General features: G+C 42.9%; 1 protein-coding gene across 2 annotated transcripts in view; it reads right to left on the reverse strand.

Moving 5' to 3' along the window:
- Nucleotides 1-583: 583 nt before the first annotated feature.
- Nucleotides 584-17370, reverse strand: part of STOML1 (stomatin like 1) — an 80282-nt gene continuing 63495 nt past the window's right edge. For both annotated transcript variants that reach the window (XM_085643897.1, XM_085643898.1), the window contains one exon: nucleotides 584-4489. In XM_085643897.1, the coding sequence (XP_085500023.1) occupies nucleotides 4290-4489 (200 nt within the window). In that variant the 3' untranslated portion in view covers nucleotides 584-4289. The remainder of the gene's footprint in view (nucleotides 4490-17370) is intronic.

Raw genomic sequence — 17370 nt, forward strand, 5'->3', positions numbered from 1 at the left:
TTATACATTTTGCCTTACATATCTCTTAGCATCTCCCCATTATCACACCTGTAGTTAGGTGTTTCTGTAGCACCATGCTATATAAGCTTTATTCATTTGCAAGAGTTGATGCACTTATGTTCATTATTGTGCATTACATTTATTGTACAATTTGATAGTATGATGTAAATTAGAATATTTATGTATTAATTTAAATTATTGATGCTTATGAAAAGGCATAATGGTTTTAGTCTTGAACATGAAATGCAAATCATGGCATTTTTCCTGCCTGGCACCGTGACTCACAAGTGTTACCTTTCTCAGTTTGGAAAGTATAAAATAGCTGTTCAAGGCCCTCTAAGTGAGAGACAACAACATAGAGGACCGTGGCTCCTCACAGACCAGCACCAAGTTCAGTATGACATCATACCAATCCTTCCGCAGAGACATTATTTGGCTTCGACTGACAGACAGGCCTGGGACTGGAGAAATCGATGAAGTTCAGGTACACATATGTGTTAACATTGAAATGCAGAACTGTCATTATGCCAAACATTAGGCCTCTCAGGATCCTTAAAAAACGCACCATGTAATATTTATATTCTGTGCTATCACATTCACTACATCTTTATTGATTTATGTAATTAAACTCCTACATTTTTCTGCAGTAAAACCGGTCTACAATAAACCATTAAAAATAATAGTGTGGATTTCTTGTGTGCACACACTTAGGGCAAAAAGCAGCCAGAACAGACAACAATAAATCAAAATGTCTGACAATCTCCGACAGGTTTTGTTGCGTGTCCAATACATATTATCTCCAGGCATAATTGAGAGAGATGCATGGGTTACAAATTGTCCATTCCTTATGCCCATGTTGGCACGTTGATCCATACCTGCGCTTACCTGAGGGTCAAGAAGGATTGATACAAACTTTAATGTGGCCAGCACTTTATTTAACCTGAAATGAGTTTCACAATTTTTTTAAGTGTGCACTGCAGCACTTCAACCAAGCACAGCAACAAAGGAAAACGCAGTACACGCCTGTACAGACAGACACAGCAATGTCGGCATACTTTTTCTACACATAAAGAGCAAAACGCATTTAAATCCAGATCAGTGTTTGAAAGTGCAAGAACACGCGTCATGGTGCTAGTTAGAGGAGGTTATATTTTCTCTTCCAAGTTCAACCTTGGATAGTTTACTACCTGGCACACAGCCCAAGCTTGTGAAATGAAGATGAGGGAGAACACAGCACAAATTGCTTAACTGCATTATTCAGTATCAAAGTGTTCGTCTATTTCATTGAAGACAGTGAAATAGACAGGTGGGGATGACCTAAATCCAAACATTACTGACGAATAATGCTGGAGACGCCCCCAAGCTCCGGTACACTTAGACTCTTGTACTTACTGTACAACACAACTAACACATTCTCTCTCAAGTAAACACTTTTAACATGAAAAAAACCAAATGATTTTATGAAGGTAAGCAAATATTATATGGCTTTTCTTTCTCTATACGCTGCTTATAAAGTTAGGTATGGACTACAAATATAGTTAGAAGTACCTAAGCTTCCATATTAACTGAGGACAGCTCTACTTTTTGGAACTTCTGGTCAATAATCTGTCAAGAGGCCATACCCTGAATACCGCTCAGCACAGGTCACTCAGTGCTGACTAGTTGTGATCAGTCTTCTCTCTTACCATATGCTTGCCGCTAGGTCCGCAGTGGTCACCTAGCTCTCTGTGATCAGAATACAGGCTTAGGCTTTAATTGAACAATCTTATGCATTCTGAAAATTGTAATCATGGTCTACTTCCACTGAACACTTGATTTAAGTCGGGAAAGCCCAGGACAGGAAACATGGATTGAGACCGATGAGCAACTTGCTCATCTCTCAAAAAGGCAGTATTGCCCAGGTCCCCGTCAGTGAACAGGTCCTCCCATGTCGGTTTAATATTTCCTGAACACAGCAAGCTCACTAGAAGGCAAACTTTGATTATCCATTGATGTTCGGAAGCTTTGCAGATTCCTTGTTTTGATAAACCTAAGCAAAATGATCTGATAATAAAATTCACCTGGCTGAAAGAAGGCAAGCATGACAAAAAGCCACTGTTGACAAAGAGAGAATCTCAGCCACGCTTTCTAAAGGTCATCTTAAGCACCTGGTAAGGGGTGGAAAAGGGGTTACTGGGACTAGGACAGTGGGCTGCTGGTCAATGATAGCTAACCTTGAATCCTAAGCAGGCACCTCTCTGGGAAGTAGGTGTATAGCAACCACTGAATCAACATCCACAAGCCACATTAGAATAAACAAATCTATTGATAGGAATATCCAAACCTCAGAAGGACCCATTATTTTAATGATTAATTCTTTCATTGCCAGATGTTTCTGGCTCTACTATGGGAGCCTGGTAAGTTCCAGGAGTCCTACTTTACGATTATCGCAGGAACGCAGACGCACCAGGACAAAATGCATGAACTACCCTAATCTGGATCTAGCGATCTAGACAACTATTTTAAAAATATTTGAAGATTTATTAGACATGCAGCTATTCCCCTGCCCTAGATTAAACTGCCCTGAAACAATATGGAACCTTTTCAATTTACAAATAACACACTAGTTTTTTCGGTCCTCTTGCTTTTTGTCCCCAACTATTTTTTCACTTATTTTTTTTTTTTGCTCCTCACATATTAATGTACTGGATTAAAGACTGATAAAGGGAACATAGCTATAGTAAAAAGTCAGAGCTAAAGGACTGAAGGTACACTGTGTGGTGAAGAGAACCATAATTCTCAACTGTGATGAAATTGGGGTCTTGCTTGCCAGTGGCACCAAGACCACAAAATATGCAGTCATATTGATGCTGATGATATTTGTAATGTTAAACAGCCATCAACAAAATAGTAAATTGAGGTTGGAGGAAGTAATTAGAGGTGAAAAGTTGGTAATGTGGTTAATAAAAAAGTAATGTCTGCTGAGCCCTAGTGCTGGAGATGCCATGCACCACTCCTCTTTCCATAACTCCTCATTGATGGCATACTATGGGCATGGAAAAGGGGAACTTTATGTGCACCTAGGCAGAGAAGGAAGGGATTTCTCAGATAAACTTTCATACCTCTCATGCAGAGATATAAGGGGATGCATTTGTGGAGGAGTAGTCATTGTAGAGTGATAGCACTGGAGGTAGGAGAGGGAGGAGGAAGACTAGAATCAGTATCGGAGTCGTTCAGTCAAAATGGATCCTGCACATCCTGCTTCAAAAGCATCCCTAGGTAAGCCCAAAAATAAGAGACAAACTATCAAGCCATTAGAGACTTGGATGGCCCACTCAAATACAAGACACTGGGTGCTCTTACACATAAAACCAGGCTGTTAACTCCGGGAACTTTCATTTTCCTAGGGTCACTGTGGACCCAAGTGGTTAACCCGAATGTTGTGCATAAAAAGCCAAAGGGACTGTATTGGGTTTTAAAGGATTCAGAGACCCTAACAAGCTGCATGTACTCTATGTTTCTAAAGGTACCCCCATAGTATATTGCATGTGTTGTATAACATGACAAAAATGTTACATCTACCATATCACAAGGTAAATATAGGTTAAGTAGATGTAGAGTTAAGAACAGTAAATATATACTTACCATACCAATTTAGTGATAGGCAATGGGGTGGATGCTATTTTACTGTAGGTCCATATTAACAACCTCTATATAGTGCGATACTATCTTCCTAATCTTCTATAATTACAATTCAATCTGAAAATTCTCTGATGAATTAAAGGTAATTGTGATAATGGATTTCCATTATTTATGCATGCATCATACTTGCCATTGCAGTCTAACATTAATCCTTGGTGAACAAAGCAGCTGGGATATAAGGGCACTGAGAAACGGTCTAGAATATATAGCTATTCCAGAGAGCAAAGAAGACAAATCAAAAGGCGAGAGAGGAGTGAGAAAATGTGAGGATTAATGTCCTGTGAACATAGAACTCAGGACATGCAGCACACTATGGAATGTCCTCAATCAAGTGCTTGCTGAGTCTCTATCCTGACTTTAATAATGTTGGTTCTATATACTAATCTAAGCCTAAAGAATCGTTCATGAAGCTGTTTCATGAAATAGTTGTGCGATTTGACTCTTGGACTATTGCGGGACTTCCTTTAACACACACCAGGATGCATTTGATTCTAAAACCAAGGTCACTTATTGTGTCATATTTACAATCTCAGTAGTCATTCTGCCATATATATTGTCCCTGAGATCTTAGAGAGTATGAAATATCCAAATGAAGAAGGATTGAACACCTATCGGTGCTTCACAGTCTTGAAGACCTCATCCAGCCTCATGGCAGTGCGCAGATCTCCTTCTACTCGTAGCCTTCCATTCATGTAGGCACCTAGTGGCCGCAGGTCACCACTGAACATGGCCTGGAGGTCACTTTCAGTCATTTCCAATGTCACGTCTGGGCTGATTCCAAGCTCCCCACGACCAACTCTTCCAGAGCCTGTAAAGTGAAGACAAAAGGGATAAAATAATATCCAAGTCTGAAAAGAGAACACATAAGAAAGGATCATATTACATATTAAGACACACGGGGCGTGTTCAAATTACAGAGTCTACTGAGGAAATTGTAAGATGAAGAGACACATAATGACTTTAAATACTTTAACTGGTAGCTTCAAGAGGGAAATGTGTTAACACCAGCATAATGTTCGACCACCTCATCAGAGTGCTTCTCCTATGGTCACCCAATGTTGAGTTTGGAGTATTATGATGCTTTCTCCCCTTCAGTCCCTCGCACAAAACTCAGGGAGAAAGCTCCAGTAAGATGCAGTAATAAATAAGGAATACTAAGACAAGTCCATTTCTGTGAATAAAACAACAAAACTCGGAACCAAAGATGTTCATAAAAATGAAACCCATATTCTGGTCAGCCACTCTCTGCAAAATCATAGTGTTGAAAAATGATCAGTCAAACAGATTGTGTGTAGGTCTTAGCATGAGTTGGCACACAGTTTTAGCTACGTTAGAAGTGTCTTTGAGGAGGACATTTCCTTTGTCGCGCAATCACCCAGATTACCATGGGGTATACTAATTTAGATCTCATATGTCTGTTATTTCCTACTTCTATTCTGGTGCCTAACTTCCAGTCACAAGATTCCATCCTTTTGGTTGAAATTAAAAATGGCTTCCATGCTGCCCTTGAACTGTCTTTCCTAATGAAAACTGCCCAACGTCTTAAAAGCCTCATCATCAAATACCACTGTATTGTGGTTTATCGTGACAATTCAAATTCAAGTAAACTGCAGATTTCTCATGGTAATCCAACCTATCTAGCTTGGAATTTGACAGTCTTAGTCCCTTTGCCCTTAATCTGCATAAATGCGTGCTCAGCCTTGTTATGAGTAACCTTAATCTAAACAATTTACAAGTAAACCGATACAACCTCTATTGTGAACACACACTGAAGAACAAGTTACTAACCTTGAAGAACAAGTTACTAACCTTCGGTAATGCACTTTCTAGAAGAGACTTGTATCTACCTGCAGATTCCTTACCTTTTGAATATTCCCTAGACATTAGACTAGTTTTGGAAACTTTTCAGCAGTACCTTGGTGTGCTGTCAGGTGATGCAGTGCCGCTCCGCACTGATGCCAATCCACTCTGGAAATGATGTGTTGAGCCTATACAGGTACCATCCCTGTGCGTTGATGTCAGTTGCTTTCGAGGCTGTCAGCACCACTACATGCAGAGGCCCAAGAGAAATTTGGTTGTGACCAGTGTGCAGATGCCTAGATTTGGGATCTTATTAATGGATGGAGTTAAATCACAGAATAGAGAGGGTCGGTGAGGAATCTGCAGCTAGATAGCATCACCAAAGGTAAATAACTTTTTTCTTGTCATAGAGACTTCTAGCTGCAGATTCCTCACCTTTTGAATAGATACCAAAAACGTACCTATTTGGGGGCAGATCTGTAAATGGACTCAAACTAGAAAGTCCTGCACGACCGAGAGGGCAAAATGCCCCTCTCAACGAAGCTGACTGTCCAGACAATAGTGCTCCATGAGCGTATGGAGGGATACTCATGTAGCTACCTGGCATGGACAGGCACGCCACTTGCTAATGCAGTGGTAGCAGCTTTGGCCCTGGTAGAATAAGCATGCAGTCCTTCCGGAGGCTTCTTTTTGGCCAGTGTGTTGCAGATCTTAATGCAAACCAGAATCCAGCGAGAGATGGCGCTCTACTGTACAGCCTAACATTTTACACTCCAGAGAACCCCAAAAAGAAGTGGATCATCCACCTGGTCTTTGGTACAATCAATGTAAAAGCTGAGTGCTCTTATGGGATTCAAGTTAATAAACATCTCTTCCTCCTTAGACTAACAAGGAACAGCATCACAACGTTTGGTAGAATGACGCTCACGTTCACAGAACCAGTTAGTCTGGAAAGAAGATAGTGTATGGTGGAGTGACACAAAGAGCCTGAAGCTCACTCACATGCTGTGCTGAGGTGACAGTGACAAGGAACAGCATCGCAGGGAGCCTTCAGGGACAGCTGTGAAGCCACTCGAACAGAGTACACATCAATTAACTGAGGACCAGATTAAGGTCCCATTGGGGCATTACAAAGGAGAAGGGGGAAACGTTGTAGCCCTTTCAAAAAACACATCACCACTGGTGACCTGTTATGTTATGTTACTCAGAATTTGTAGAGCGCACGTACATCAGATAGGTTTCTTGGCACTAATGTAATTAGTAGGCAGAACGCTGTCAGGGGAATTAGCCATATGCTTGTTTAAACAGCCAAGTTTTAAGACTTGCCTTAACCTCGCATAGCTAGAATCGATCTGATGTCAGGGAGAAGAGAGCTCCATGAGCGAGGGGCAATCACCGAAAATCTAGCACTGCCCAACTTCTTCCTTTGAAATCTTGGTATAGTCAGGAGGTTCAGGTAGGCCGACCTTAGGTTACGATTGGGGGTGTAGCTCTGTACTCTGGAGGATATGAACACCAGGCTTTTGTTGTGGAGAGATTTAGCTGTGATGCAGCTAGTTTTGAAGATGCTCCTCTGGGCTCCTGGGAGCCAATGTAGCTTTTTCATCAATGGCTTGATATGGCAATATCTGAGTTGTCAGAAGATCAGCATAGCTGCCTGGGTTTATGCTATTTGTAACCAGTGTTTGAGGCCTATTGGGAGTCCCAAATAGAGGGTGTTTTTGGTGATCTATCTGGGAGATAACGAAGGCAATGATGAATTTGGATGATTGCTTCAAAGGTAAAGAATGTCCTGATTTTTCTGATTCACCGTAGTTGGAGAAGGCACAGGGAAATCACTGCTACGATCTGTGGTTTCATGGAGAGATCCTCGTCAACGAGGATTCCAAGGCTTTTTTACAGCTTTCTTGGGCATGCGGGAGATCCCATGACCTAAACAATGAGGGGTGATCAGGCAACCACAAAAAGGCTGAAAGATTACCCTTGACTGTGCTCAACGCAAAGCCTTACTGGGCGAGAGACGAACAAACAACAGAATGTCAGACATATTGGCTTGGAGGGGGTCAATCTGGTGTTTACATCACTAAACCAAATATTTGTACCAGCGACAGGCATATACAGTTTTCATTGAGGGAAGTCTGACTGCCAAGATGACATCAACATCTTCCGGAGGAAGGTAAAAGGTATTCAGCTGTCTCAATCTCCAAGCATGAAATTAGAGATTGTGAAAGGCCCAGGAGCAGAGCCCGCCTCTGTTGCTGCAACAGCAGGTCCTCTCGGAGAGGCAGCCTGATCAGAGGACACATGCTTAAGCCCAGAAGTTCTGGATACCATACTCTCCATGCTCAATCCGAACACACTAGGAGGACTCAGTAGGTCCTGAACTTCTTCAGAACTTGGGGCCAGAGTGGTATTGGCGGAAAGGAATACAGGAGATACTAGTTCCACTTGAGGCAGAATGAGTCTCTGAGCAAGAGATGTCTTGGAAATTCCAATGATCAGAAGTGCTGCCATTGCACGTTTTCAGTTGTGCAACTGGATTAAGCCGAGGGTCCCCCATTTGTGGGAGAGGCCTTCTACCACGTCCAGGTGTAACTGCCATTTGTGATCAGCTGAAAGGGAGCATCTGATAAGAAGTCAGCTTTGACTTCAGCACATCAATAATGAACCTCAGGGATGACAGGAGGTGGTTAACGACTACATAGGGTGAGCCCACATTCAACAGCTAGTCTTCGAGGGAGGAGAAGACTGGCACCCCTGACCTCCGAAGGTGTGGACCCGAAGGGCACTGATGAAACCAAAGAGGAGCACTGCAAACTGAAAATGCCCCTGTCCCACTACAAACCGCAGGTAGTGCAGGTGGCCTGGCAGGACAGGTATACGGAAAAAAGCATCCTGCAGATACAATGCCACCATCCAGTCTCCAGTGTCAGTGGCAGACAAAACCTGGGCTAGTATGAGCATGAGCATTTTGAATTCCTCCTTCCGGAGGAGAACACTGAGAAGGTGCAGGTCTAAAACAGGCTACAGACCTCTATGTTTCTTGGGCACCAGAAAGTAGCAGGAAAAACAACCAAGTCCAACTGGCACTGGCACATTATCGACAGCCCCTTTGCCAAAAGGGCTTGCACTTCCTGCCGTGAAATGGAGAGATGGACCTCCGTCAGTACCTGGGCAGACCAGACACTGAAAGATGCATCAGGGAACAAAGGAAGGGTAAGGCGGAGCCCATGCAAACAATTTGCAGAACCTACCTTTCCGATGTTACTGATAGCCAACCTGGGAAGAATCGGTCAATTCTGCCTCCCACTAAGCTGCTGTGCTCCTTAAGGACACTCTAAAGGGGTTTGGCAGGTGGGGCTGAGGGAGCGTGGCAAACTCAGCAACCTGCTGACATTTGCAGCCTGGGCGGTGGGCACCACAGCCTTGACCACGAAACTGCTGGGGTCCTTGTGGTGGATGGACAGGCTGATGGTATGGGGCGCCTAGCCAAAAGCCAAGAAGAGTGGTGGAACTGTGACGGTTGGTGAGGTGGGGCGGACAAGCTGTCATGACTCTCTTTGCCACTTAAAAGTATTCATGTGTGTGTTAGACTTTTAAACCTGATTTGCATGTCCGGCATTAAGTTTTGTTTATTGTGCAAAAAGATCGTAGCGCTTGAGTCCTTTATAGCGCTTGTTCGTTCCCTTTTTATTTATGCTAAATGTCATGGTGCAAAGGTTTCCTTTATTTTCACAATTCAAAATGCCTTTATTTTCACAATTCAAAATGACATGTTAACATTGGTCATGATGCCTGATGTTTTGTTTCAGACGAAATAATGATTTGGTTTGTTGCTCGATATTTTGTTTAGTAAGATTCAACAATTGCAAGCTAAGCGCACTATTTATTTGGGCATTTGTATGTATTCTTTTGACCTGAGCCTTTTGCCGTAGAGACGCACGATGCTATAAATAGCAGCCCCACCCTTACCTACTTGCGGGTAATTGAGAGTTTCCTTGCTCGCTTCTGTAGTCTTCCAATTTTCGGAACGTTTTTCTTCTGAGATCGTGCTTTCCCTTGCCGAGTTCTGAAAACATTCCTTGGTGTCAGTTCCTGGGTATTTCGAGCCATTTCCTTTTCTCCAGCATCACGGTAGGAAGTACTAAATCTGATTTTAGATCTTCGATTCGAGTCATGTTTATTTTAGAGACTCGTGTTCCAGCAGCTTGTCATTTTAACTTCATAGCTAGTGTTTATTTAAACGCACGCTACTAATTTAGTTTATTTGACCTTGTGGAAAGTTCCAAGTCTTGATTTAAAGATTGGGGAATCATGTTCAGAGATTTTGGTTACCGATTAATGATTTGCACCGCATAATTAATTAATCATGTATTGAAACTCCTTTCATTTATGTGAAGAAATGGCTAAATAGAGATACTCTCTTTTCTAACATTCTAGTTTCAGTCGCTACTTTTCATATTAGAACTTTACAGAAGTGGTTGCAGGATTAATATTTGAACCAGAATCATTTATTGTGTGAAGTTCACTACTTATTAGAGAACTGTACAAATCAAGGTGATTAATATTGGATTGTTTTACGTAAATTGAATATAGTGTTGTGCAATTTAACCTGCTTTCCTTTACAGATCTCCTTCCTAGCAGTACCCTCCCTAATTTCCCTTCCCCTCGTCTGGCCATCTTGATCCTCTGTTACTTTTGTACAGAGTCGAGGCTGCCGGAAGGTGGGCTACTTGAGGGTACTGCTCCCGAGGAACCTGGATCTGACAGAATTACCCGCCCACGGATTTTCGTTCCTCCTGAGCAGTACCGCCAAGATGGCTTCCTTGGATGATATTTGCAAAATGCTGGGTTCCATGCAGAAAGATTTATCAGCAGCTCGGTTGGAAACAGCAACCTTGGCAAATAAGGTTGCTCATATTCAAACTCAACTACAGATCGCTCCAAGTCCTTCTGTAAACCATGGAGGAGCCTCGTCAGAGTCGGCCACACCTAGTATTTCAGTTACTGTTCCTTCTACAGTACCGTTGGCTTCCCCAGAGCAGTTTTCTGGAGATTCATCCAAGTTTCAAACATTCTTAACTCAGATTCAATTGCATTTCATGGTTAAACCAGCTTCCTTTCCTAACGCTCAATCAAGAATTGCATTCTTAATATCTTATCTAAGTGGCGATGCTGCAATGTGGGCAGTCCCTCTTTTGAATGCAGATGATCCAATTTTATATAGCTGGCGTAATTTTAATGACGAATTTGAAAAGGTTTTTGATAGAAGATCAATCACGGTTTCAGCAGACAGAGAACTTTTGGAACTAAAACAAGGAAATAAAGACCTTATCCATTATTTGACGCAATTCAATAGACTGATTTCTGAGACAAATTGGCCCGAAGAAAAAAGGTCAGCACTCTTTTACCAAGGTCTGAAAGATGACTTAAAAGACTTACTAGCTTCCATAGATCCGCAACCCCGAGATTGTTCTGAGCTAATAGCACTAACACTTCGGCTAGACCATCGCCTTAACGAAAGGAAAGGAGATAAAAAGAAGATAGAATTCAGATCTACTGTCCGAGTTCGAGAAAGATCTTATCCCACTCAAAATGATACTAGTGAACCCATGGAAATTGGTGGTATTCGGAAACCTCTTTCTCAAGAGGAAAAAGACACCCGTCGAAGATTAGGAATGTGTTCATATTGTGGGAAAAAAGGACATTTTGTTCGAGAGTGTCCCACTCGACCAAAGGGATTTAAAGCTCAGAAAGGTTTAGAACCAATTCCACCCAAGCAGGAAAACTAATTTACTTGAGGAACAAACAGGGGAATTCCCCGAATGATCTTTTGGATTCCTCTGACCAATATTTAGCTAATACGCTCCAAGTTTCTGTTTCACATTTAACCTTAAATGTGCAATTTATTAAAGAAGGCTTCTTCAAACATGAAGTAGTTGTCATGGTAGACTCAAGTGCTACCGGAAATTTTATAGACTCTAACTATTGTACCAAACTACAGATTCCGACAGTGAAAAAGACTAGGTGCGAATCAGTCTATGCTGTAGATGGGTCAGTACTGTCATCTGGACCTATCACTCATTCTACTATTGTGTTTACTATGGTTTGTCAAGCCGAAAAAATGAGACATTCTGAGAAAATACAATTCAATATAATTGATGCACCTCAATTTGGGGTTATTTTGGGTATGCTTTGGCTCACTGAGCACAACCCCACTATTGATTGGGCCAAGAGATGTTTATCTTTAACTTCTACTTGGTGTCACCAAGAGTGCCTCGCTCCACAAGGAGCACAAGATGAGAAAAATTCAGTTGTTCCATCACCAGTATTAGGAGCCCATCTTATTGCCACAGCCGCTGAGCAAGATACGTCTTTACCATCTCAATATGCCACCTTTCTGGATGTCTTTAGTGAAGTTAGAGCTGAAACTCTTCCTCCACATCGTCCTTACGATTGTGAAATCGAGTTAATACTAGGAGCAAAGATTCCTTGTGGCCGAATATATGCACTCCCAGAGGCAGAAAGTGATCATCTACGTGCTTATCTTGATAAATATCTTAAAAACGGTTTTATCAGACCCTCTAAGTCACCTGCAGCGTCTCCTCTTTTTTTTGTGCCAAAAGATAACAGAGATTTACGCACGTGTATCGATTAGAGAGCGTTAAACTCTATCACAGTAAAAAATCGATACCCATTGCCACTTATCCCCGTCCTCCTCGATCAGGTTAGATCAGCCAAGATCTATACCAAATTAGACTTACGAGGCGCTTACCATTTGGTCCGCGTCCGTTCTGGAGATGAGTGGAAAACAGCCTTTCGAACTCGTTATGGTCTCTTCGAGTACTGTGTAGTGCCATTTGGGCTTTGTAATGCCCCGGCGGCATTTCAGTTTTTCTAAATGATGTTTTACAAGAATTTTTGGACCAATTTGTTATCGTCTATATAGACGACATTCTCATTTATTCTAATTCAGAAGAACACCACGAACAACATGTCAAAACAATTTTAACTACCTTAAGAAAACATGGTCTATATTGCAAATTGTCAAAATGTGAGTTCCATGTAAGTCAAGTAGAATTTTGGGGATTTATCCTTTCACCACAAGGAATAACCATGGCAGACCGAAAGATACAAGCAATACAGTCTTGGCCTCAGCCACAATCAGTAAAAGACATACAAAGGTTTCTAGGTTTCGCCAACTTTTATCGGCGATTCATTCAGGAATTCTCGGACCGAGCTACACCTTTGACTAGACTCCTTCAAAAAGGACAAAAATTCTTATGGTCTCCAGAGGCTGAGAAGTCTTTTCAAGATCTAAAAAAGGCCTTCACAACAGCTCCTGTGTTAAAACATCCTGATCTTTCTAAACCTTTCATAGTCGAGGCGGATGCCTCTAACACAGCGGTCGGAGCTATTTTGTCACAGCGAGATGAGAATAATCATTTGCACCCAGTAGCCTTTTTGTCAAAAAAATATTTGCCTGCCGAAAAGAACTATACTATTGCAGAAAAAGAACTTTTGGCAATTCGATTAGCATTCAAAGAATGGTGACATTATTTGCTGGGTGCGTGCCTTCCAATTACGGTTTACACTGATGACCGCAACTTGCAATTCCTTCGTTGTGCTAAAGCTTTAACCCCAAGGCAATTGCGATGGACATTGTTCTTTGCAGAATTTAATTTCCACATAACCTATCGTCCTGGTAGTGCGAATACAAAAGCTGACTCTCTTTCACGCTACGAGGATACGCAAAATTCATGTGACAAACAAGAAGTAAGATCCATAGTCCCACAAGAACACATAATTGGAATAACAATGTCTGGGGAATTTTTGGATGATATCAGAAAAATTATGCCAATGGCAAAGGTACTAAACTGGAAAACTCTAGATCAAGGAAGACAAATGATTGATGGTCTTCCATTTCAAGGACGTCTTCTTTATGTTTCACAGAAAAGATTACAACACAAAGTACTGTCATGGTGTCATACTCATCCTATGGCGGGACATCCAGGTTGTGCCAAAACTCTAGATTTGGTACGAAGAAATTTCTGGTGGCCAACTTGGAGAAAAGATGCCATAAACTATGTGCAAGGTTGTGACATTTGCGTACGAGCCAAATCTGAACATGTAGCTAAGAGAGGAAAATTACTCCCTTTACCAACTCCTACACATGTTTGGGAAGACATTTCCTTAGATTTTATCACTAATCTCCCAAAGGATAAAGACAAGACAGCCATTCTGGTAGTAGTAGATCGCTTATCAAAAATGGCTCATTTTATTGCCTGTTACGGATTACCAACCACTGCCTCTTTAGTGGATATGCTGTTTATTCACGTGGTTCGATTACATGGTTAACCACGATCCATAACCACTGATAGGGGGTCTCAATTCACTTCCAGACTGTGGAAAACATGGTGTTCAGCCCTACAAATTCAAAGTAACTTATCCACCAGCTTTCATCCCGAGTCGGATGGACAAACTGAACGTGTAAATCAGGTTCTAAAACAATACCTCCGATGCTATCTGCACCAAACCTATGCCTCTTGGGTTGATATGTTATGGGAAGCTGAATTCGCATACAATAATGCGCTGCATACCTCCACCAAAATGTCACCATTTTTTGCCACACAAGGTTGGCACCCTCGGTCCTTACCACTGACACCTTTGATGGACGTTTAAATTCCTCATGTGGCCACAAAACTAAAAAAGATGGAAACTATATTGAAAGCTTTACAACAAAACGTAGCCAAATCCAAAGTGGCTTATAAAAACTTTGCGGACAAGAAAAGAACCCCAGGACCAATGTATCAACCTGGAGACAAGGTGTGGCTTTCCACAAGAAATTTACAGTTTAAAAAGCGAAGTCCTTTTCACCCACGGTTCATTGGGCCGTATACTATCGTTGAATGTGTAAATCCAGTAGCTTTTAAACTTCAATTGCCGTCTTCTCTCAAAGTGCACCCGGTGTTTCATACATCGTTACTTAAACCTGCAAGAGTATCAAAATACTATACGAAATCTGCAAAAAAAACTCCTATAGTAGTGGGGGACCACTTGGAATACGAAGTCCAACGCATCAAGGATAGCAAATTTAAGAATGGACAAGTGTGGTATTTAGTGTCCTGGAAAGGCTATGGTTCTGAAGAGGATTCTTGGGAACCTAAACATGCTATTCATGCACCACGCTTACTGCGACAATTTCATGCCGTTCATCCTCAGTCTCCAGCATAAATGTGGGAGGAAGGGTGGCTCTGATTTTAATGGGGAGGACTGTCATGACTCTCTTTGCCACTTAAAAGTATTCATGTGTGTGTTAGACTTTTAAACCTGATTTGCATGTCCGGCATTATATTTTGTTTATTGTGCAAAAAGATCGTAGCACTTGAGTCCTTTATAGCGCTTGTTCGTGCCCTTTTTATTTATGCTAAATGTCATGGTGCAAAGGTTTCCTTTATTTTCACAATTCAAAATGCCTTTATTTTCACAATTCAAAATGACATGTTAACATTGGTCATGATGCCTGATGTTTTGTTTCAGACGAAATAATGATTTGGTTTGTTGCTCGATATTTTGTTTATTAAGATTCAACAATTGCAAGCGAAGCGCACTATTTATTTGGGCATTTGTATGTATTCTTTTGACCTGAGCCTTTTGCCGTAGAGACGCACAATGCTATAAATAGCAGCCCCACCCTTACGTACTTGCGGGTAATTGAGAGTTTCCTTGCTCGCTTCTGGAGCCTTCTGATTTTCGGAACGTTTTTCTTCTGAGATCGTGCTTTCCCTTGCCGAGTTCTGAAAACATTCCTTGGTGTCAGTTCCTGGGTATTTCGAGCCATTTCCTTTTCTCCAGCATCACGGTAGGAAGTACTAAATCTGATTTTAGATCTTCGATTCGAGTCATGTTTATTTTAGAGACTCGTGTTCCAGCAGCTTGTCATTTTAACTTCATAGCTAGTGTTTATTTAAACGCACGCTACTAATTTAGTTTATTTGTCCTTGTGGAAAGTTCCAAGTCTTGATTTAAAGATTGGGGAATCATGTTCAGAGATTTTGGTTACCGATTAATGATTTGCACCACATGATTAATCATGTATTGAAACTCCTTTCATTTATGTGAAGAAATGGCTAAATAGAGATACTCTCTTTTCTAACATTCTAGTTTCAGTCGCTACATTTTTTTTTTTTGTAAAAGATTTTTATTGTTTTCCGCAAAACGGTACAGTACATTAATTGAAGATAGCAAAATCGTTGCCCAGCATTCACCAGCATCACCCACCCCTCCCACAGTGCGCCCGCCCAAGGCCTCAATTCCAACGTCCATGCCCCCGAGACCCTCTCCTTAGTCAGTGTCAGAGGCTTCATCGTCCTGTGTCGGCGGTGGTTCACATATGCCCCCTCTGTACTTGTTCCACGCCCCCCACACTTTATTCCATTTTTGTGGACACCCCCGCCCAATGAACACCGATCTCTCGGCCAACATAGCCCTATCCATGTCCCGTCCCCACACTGACAGCAACGGTGCCTCTCCCGTACCCCATTTCTGAGCTATGTTCCGCTTAGCCAGTACCATCCCCAGCGTGGCCCAGCCCTGAACCTGGCGATTAAGGTCATTGGGTTCCCACACGTTCAGTAGACATCGCCTGGGCTCCGGCACCAGCGACACTCCCCCCGACTGGGACAGCGTCCGCATCACCCGCTTCCAGTATTCTTGGATGACAGGGCATTCCCATATGGTGTGATAGAAGGTACCCTCCTCCCCGCAACCGCGCAAACAAAATGGGTGGGGCGCCCTACCTATTTTGTGCAGGGTGCATCTGGTGTAGTAGGACCGGTGCAGAATCCGGAGCTGTACCAACCGGAGCCTAGAGGGTATCCCTGCCTCCCGGGGGGACGCCAGTACCTCCCTCCACTCCGGGTCATCAAAGTCTCCTACATCACTGGACCATTTCTCCCGTAGGGGACCCATAGGGTCAGGCAGGTTATTTATGAGCTTACGGTACGTGAAAGATGTGGCCCTCTTAGGCATATAGTCGGTAAGCAATCTGTCCTCCATTGGTGATGCCTCCGGGACCTCGGCGCCAGGCTCTAGCTGCGACAGCAATGCATGTTTGATTTGGGTGTAACGGAACCATTCCGATGGCACCAGCTCATATTGTTGTTGCAGTCGCGAGAAGGAGACCACTGCACCCCCATGCCACATGTCGCCCACCGTGGAAATGCCAATGTCGTCCCAATTATCAAATCCCTTACTGCGCCTAAGCCTCCCGAGCCGCTTCGTATCCCACAAAGGCGTAAGCTGTGTCAGGACTCCTCTCCACCCCAGCTTGGCCTGGGCCGCATGCCATATGGCCACAGTCTGCATCAGGGGGCCAATGAAGTCTGGGGCGAGCCTACCAGCGTACAAGGGTGATAACATACCCCGCGTGCCAAGTATATCCCTGTCTGCTTTGAATGCTGGGTCGGATTGCGGGACGTGGAGCCACTGGTTGATGACCTTTAGCTGCGTCGCCCAATAATAAAGCTGGACGTCAGGAAGTGCTATCCCCCCGTCATACCAGCTGCGGGTTAGCTTGGACTGCAAGATACGCGCCGGTCTATTACTCCACAGAAGGCCCATCACCTGCGCCGATATTGTACGAAAGTACGCCGGTGGTATTGGATACGGCGTGTTTTCCAGCACGTAGATGAAGCGGGGCAAGGCCATCATTTTAAAGAGCGCCGCCCTTCCCAGCAGGGTCAGCGGCAGCGCACCCCAATGGCGAATATCCCGCTTAAGACGGTCCAGTGGGGGCCGAAGATTCTTTTGGAAAAAATCTGCTTGATCCACCGTGATGTGAATACCCAAATACTTAAATGATCCGTCTGCCTCTCTAAGGGGGCAATC

This window comes from Triturus cristatus, chromosome 3_1 (genome assembly GCF_964204655.1).
Source record: "Triturus cristatus chromosome 3_1, aTriCri1.1, whole genome shotgun sequence".
NCBI lineage: Eukaryota > Metazoa > Chordata > Amphibia > Caudata > Salamandridae > Triturus > Triturus cristatus.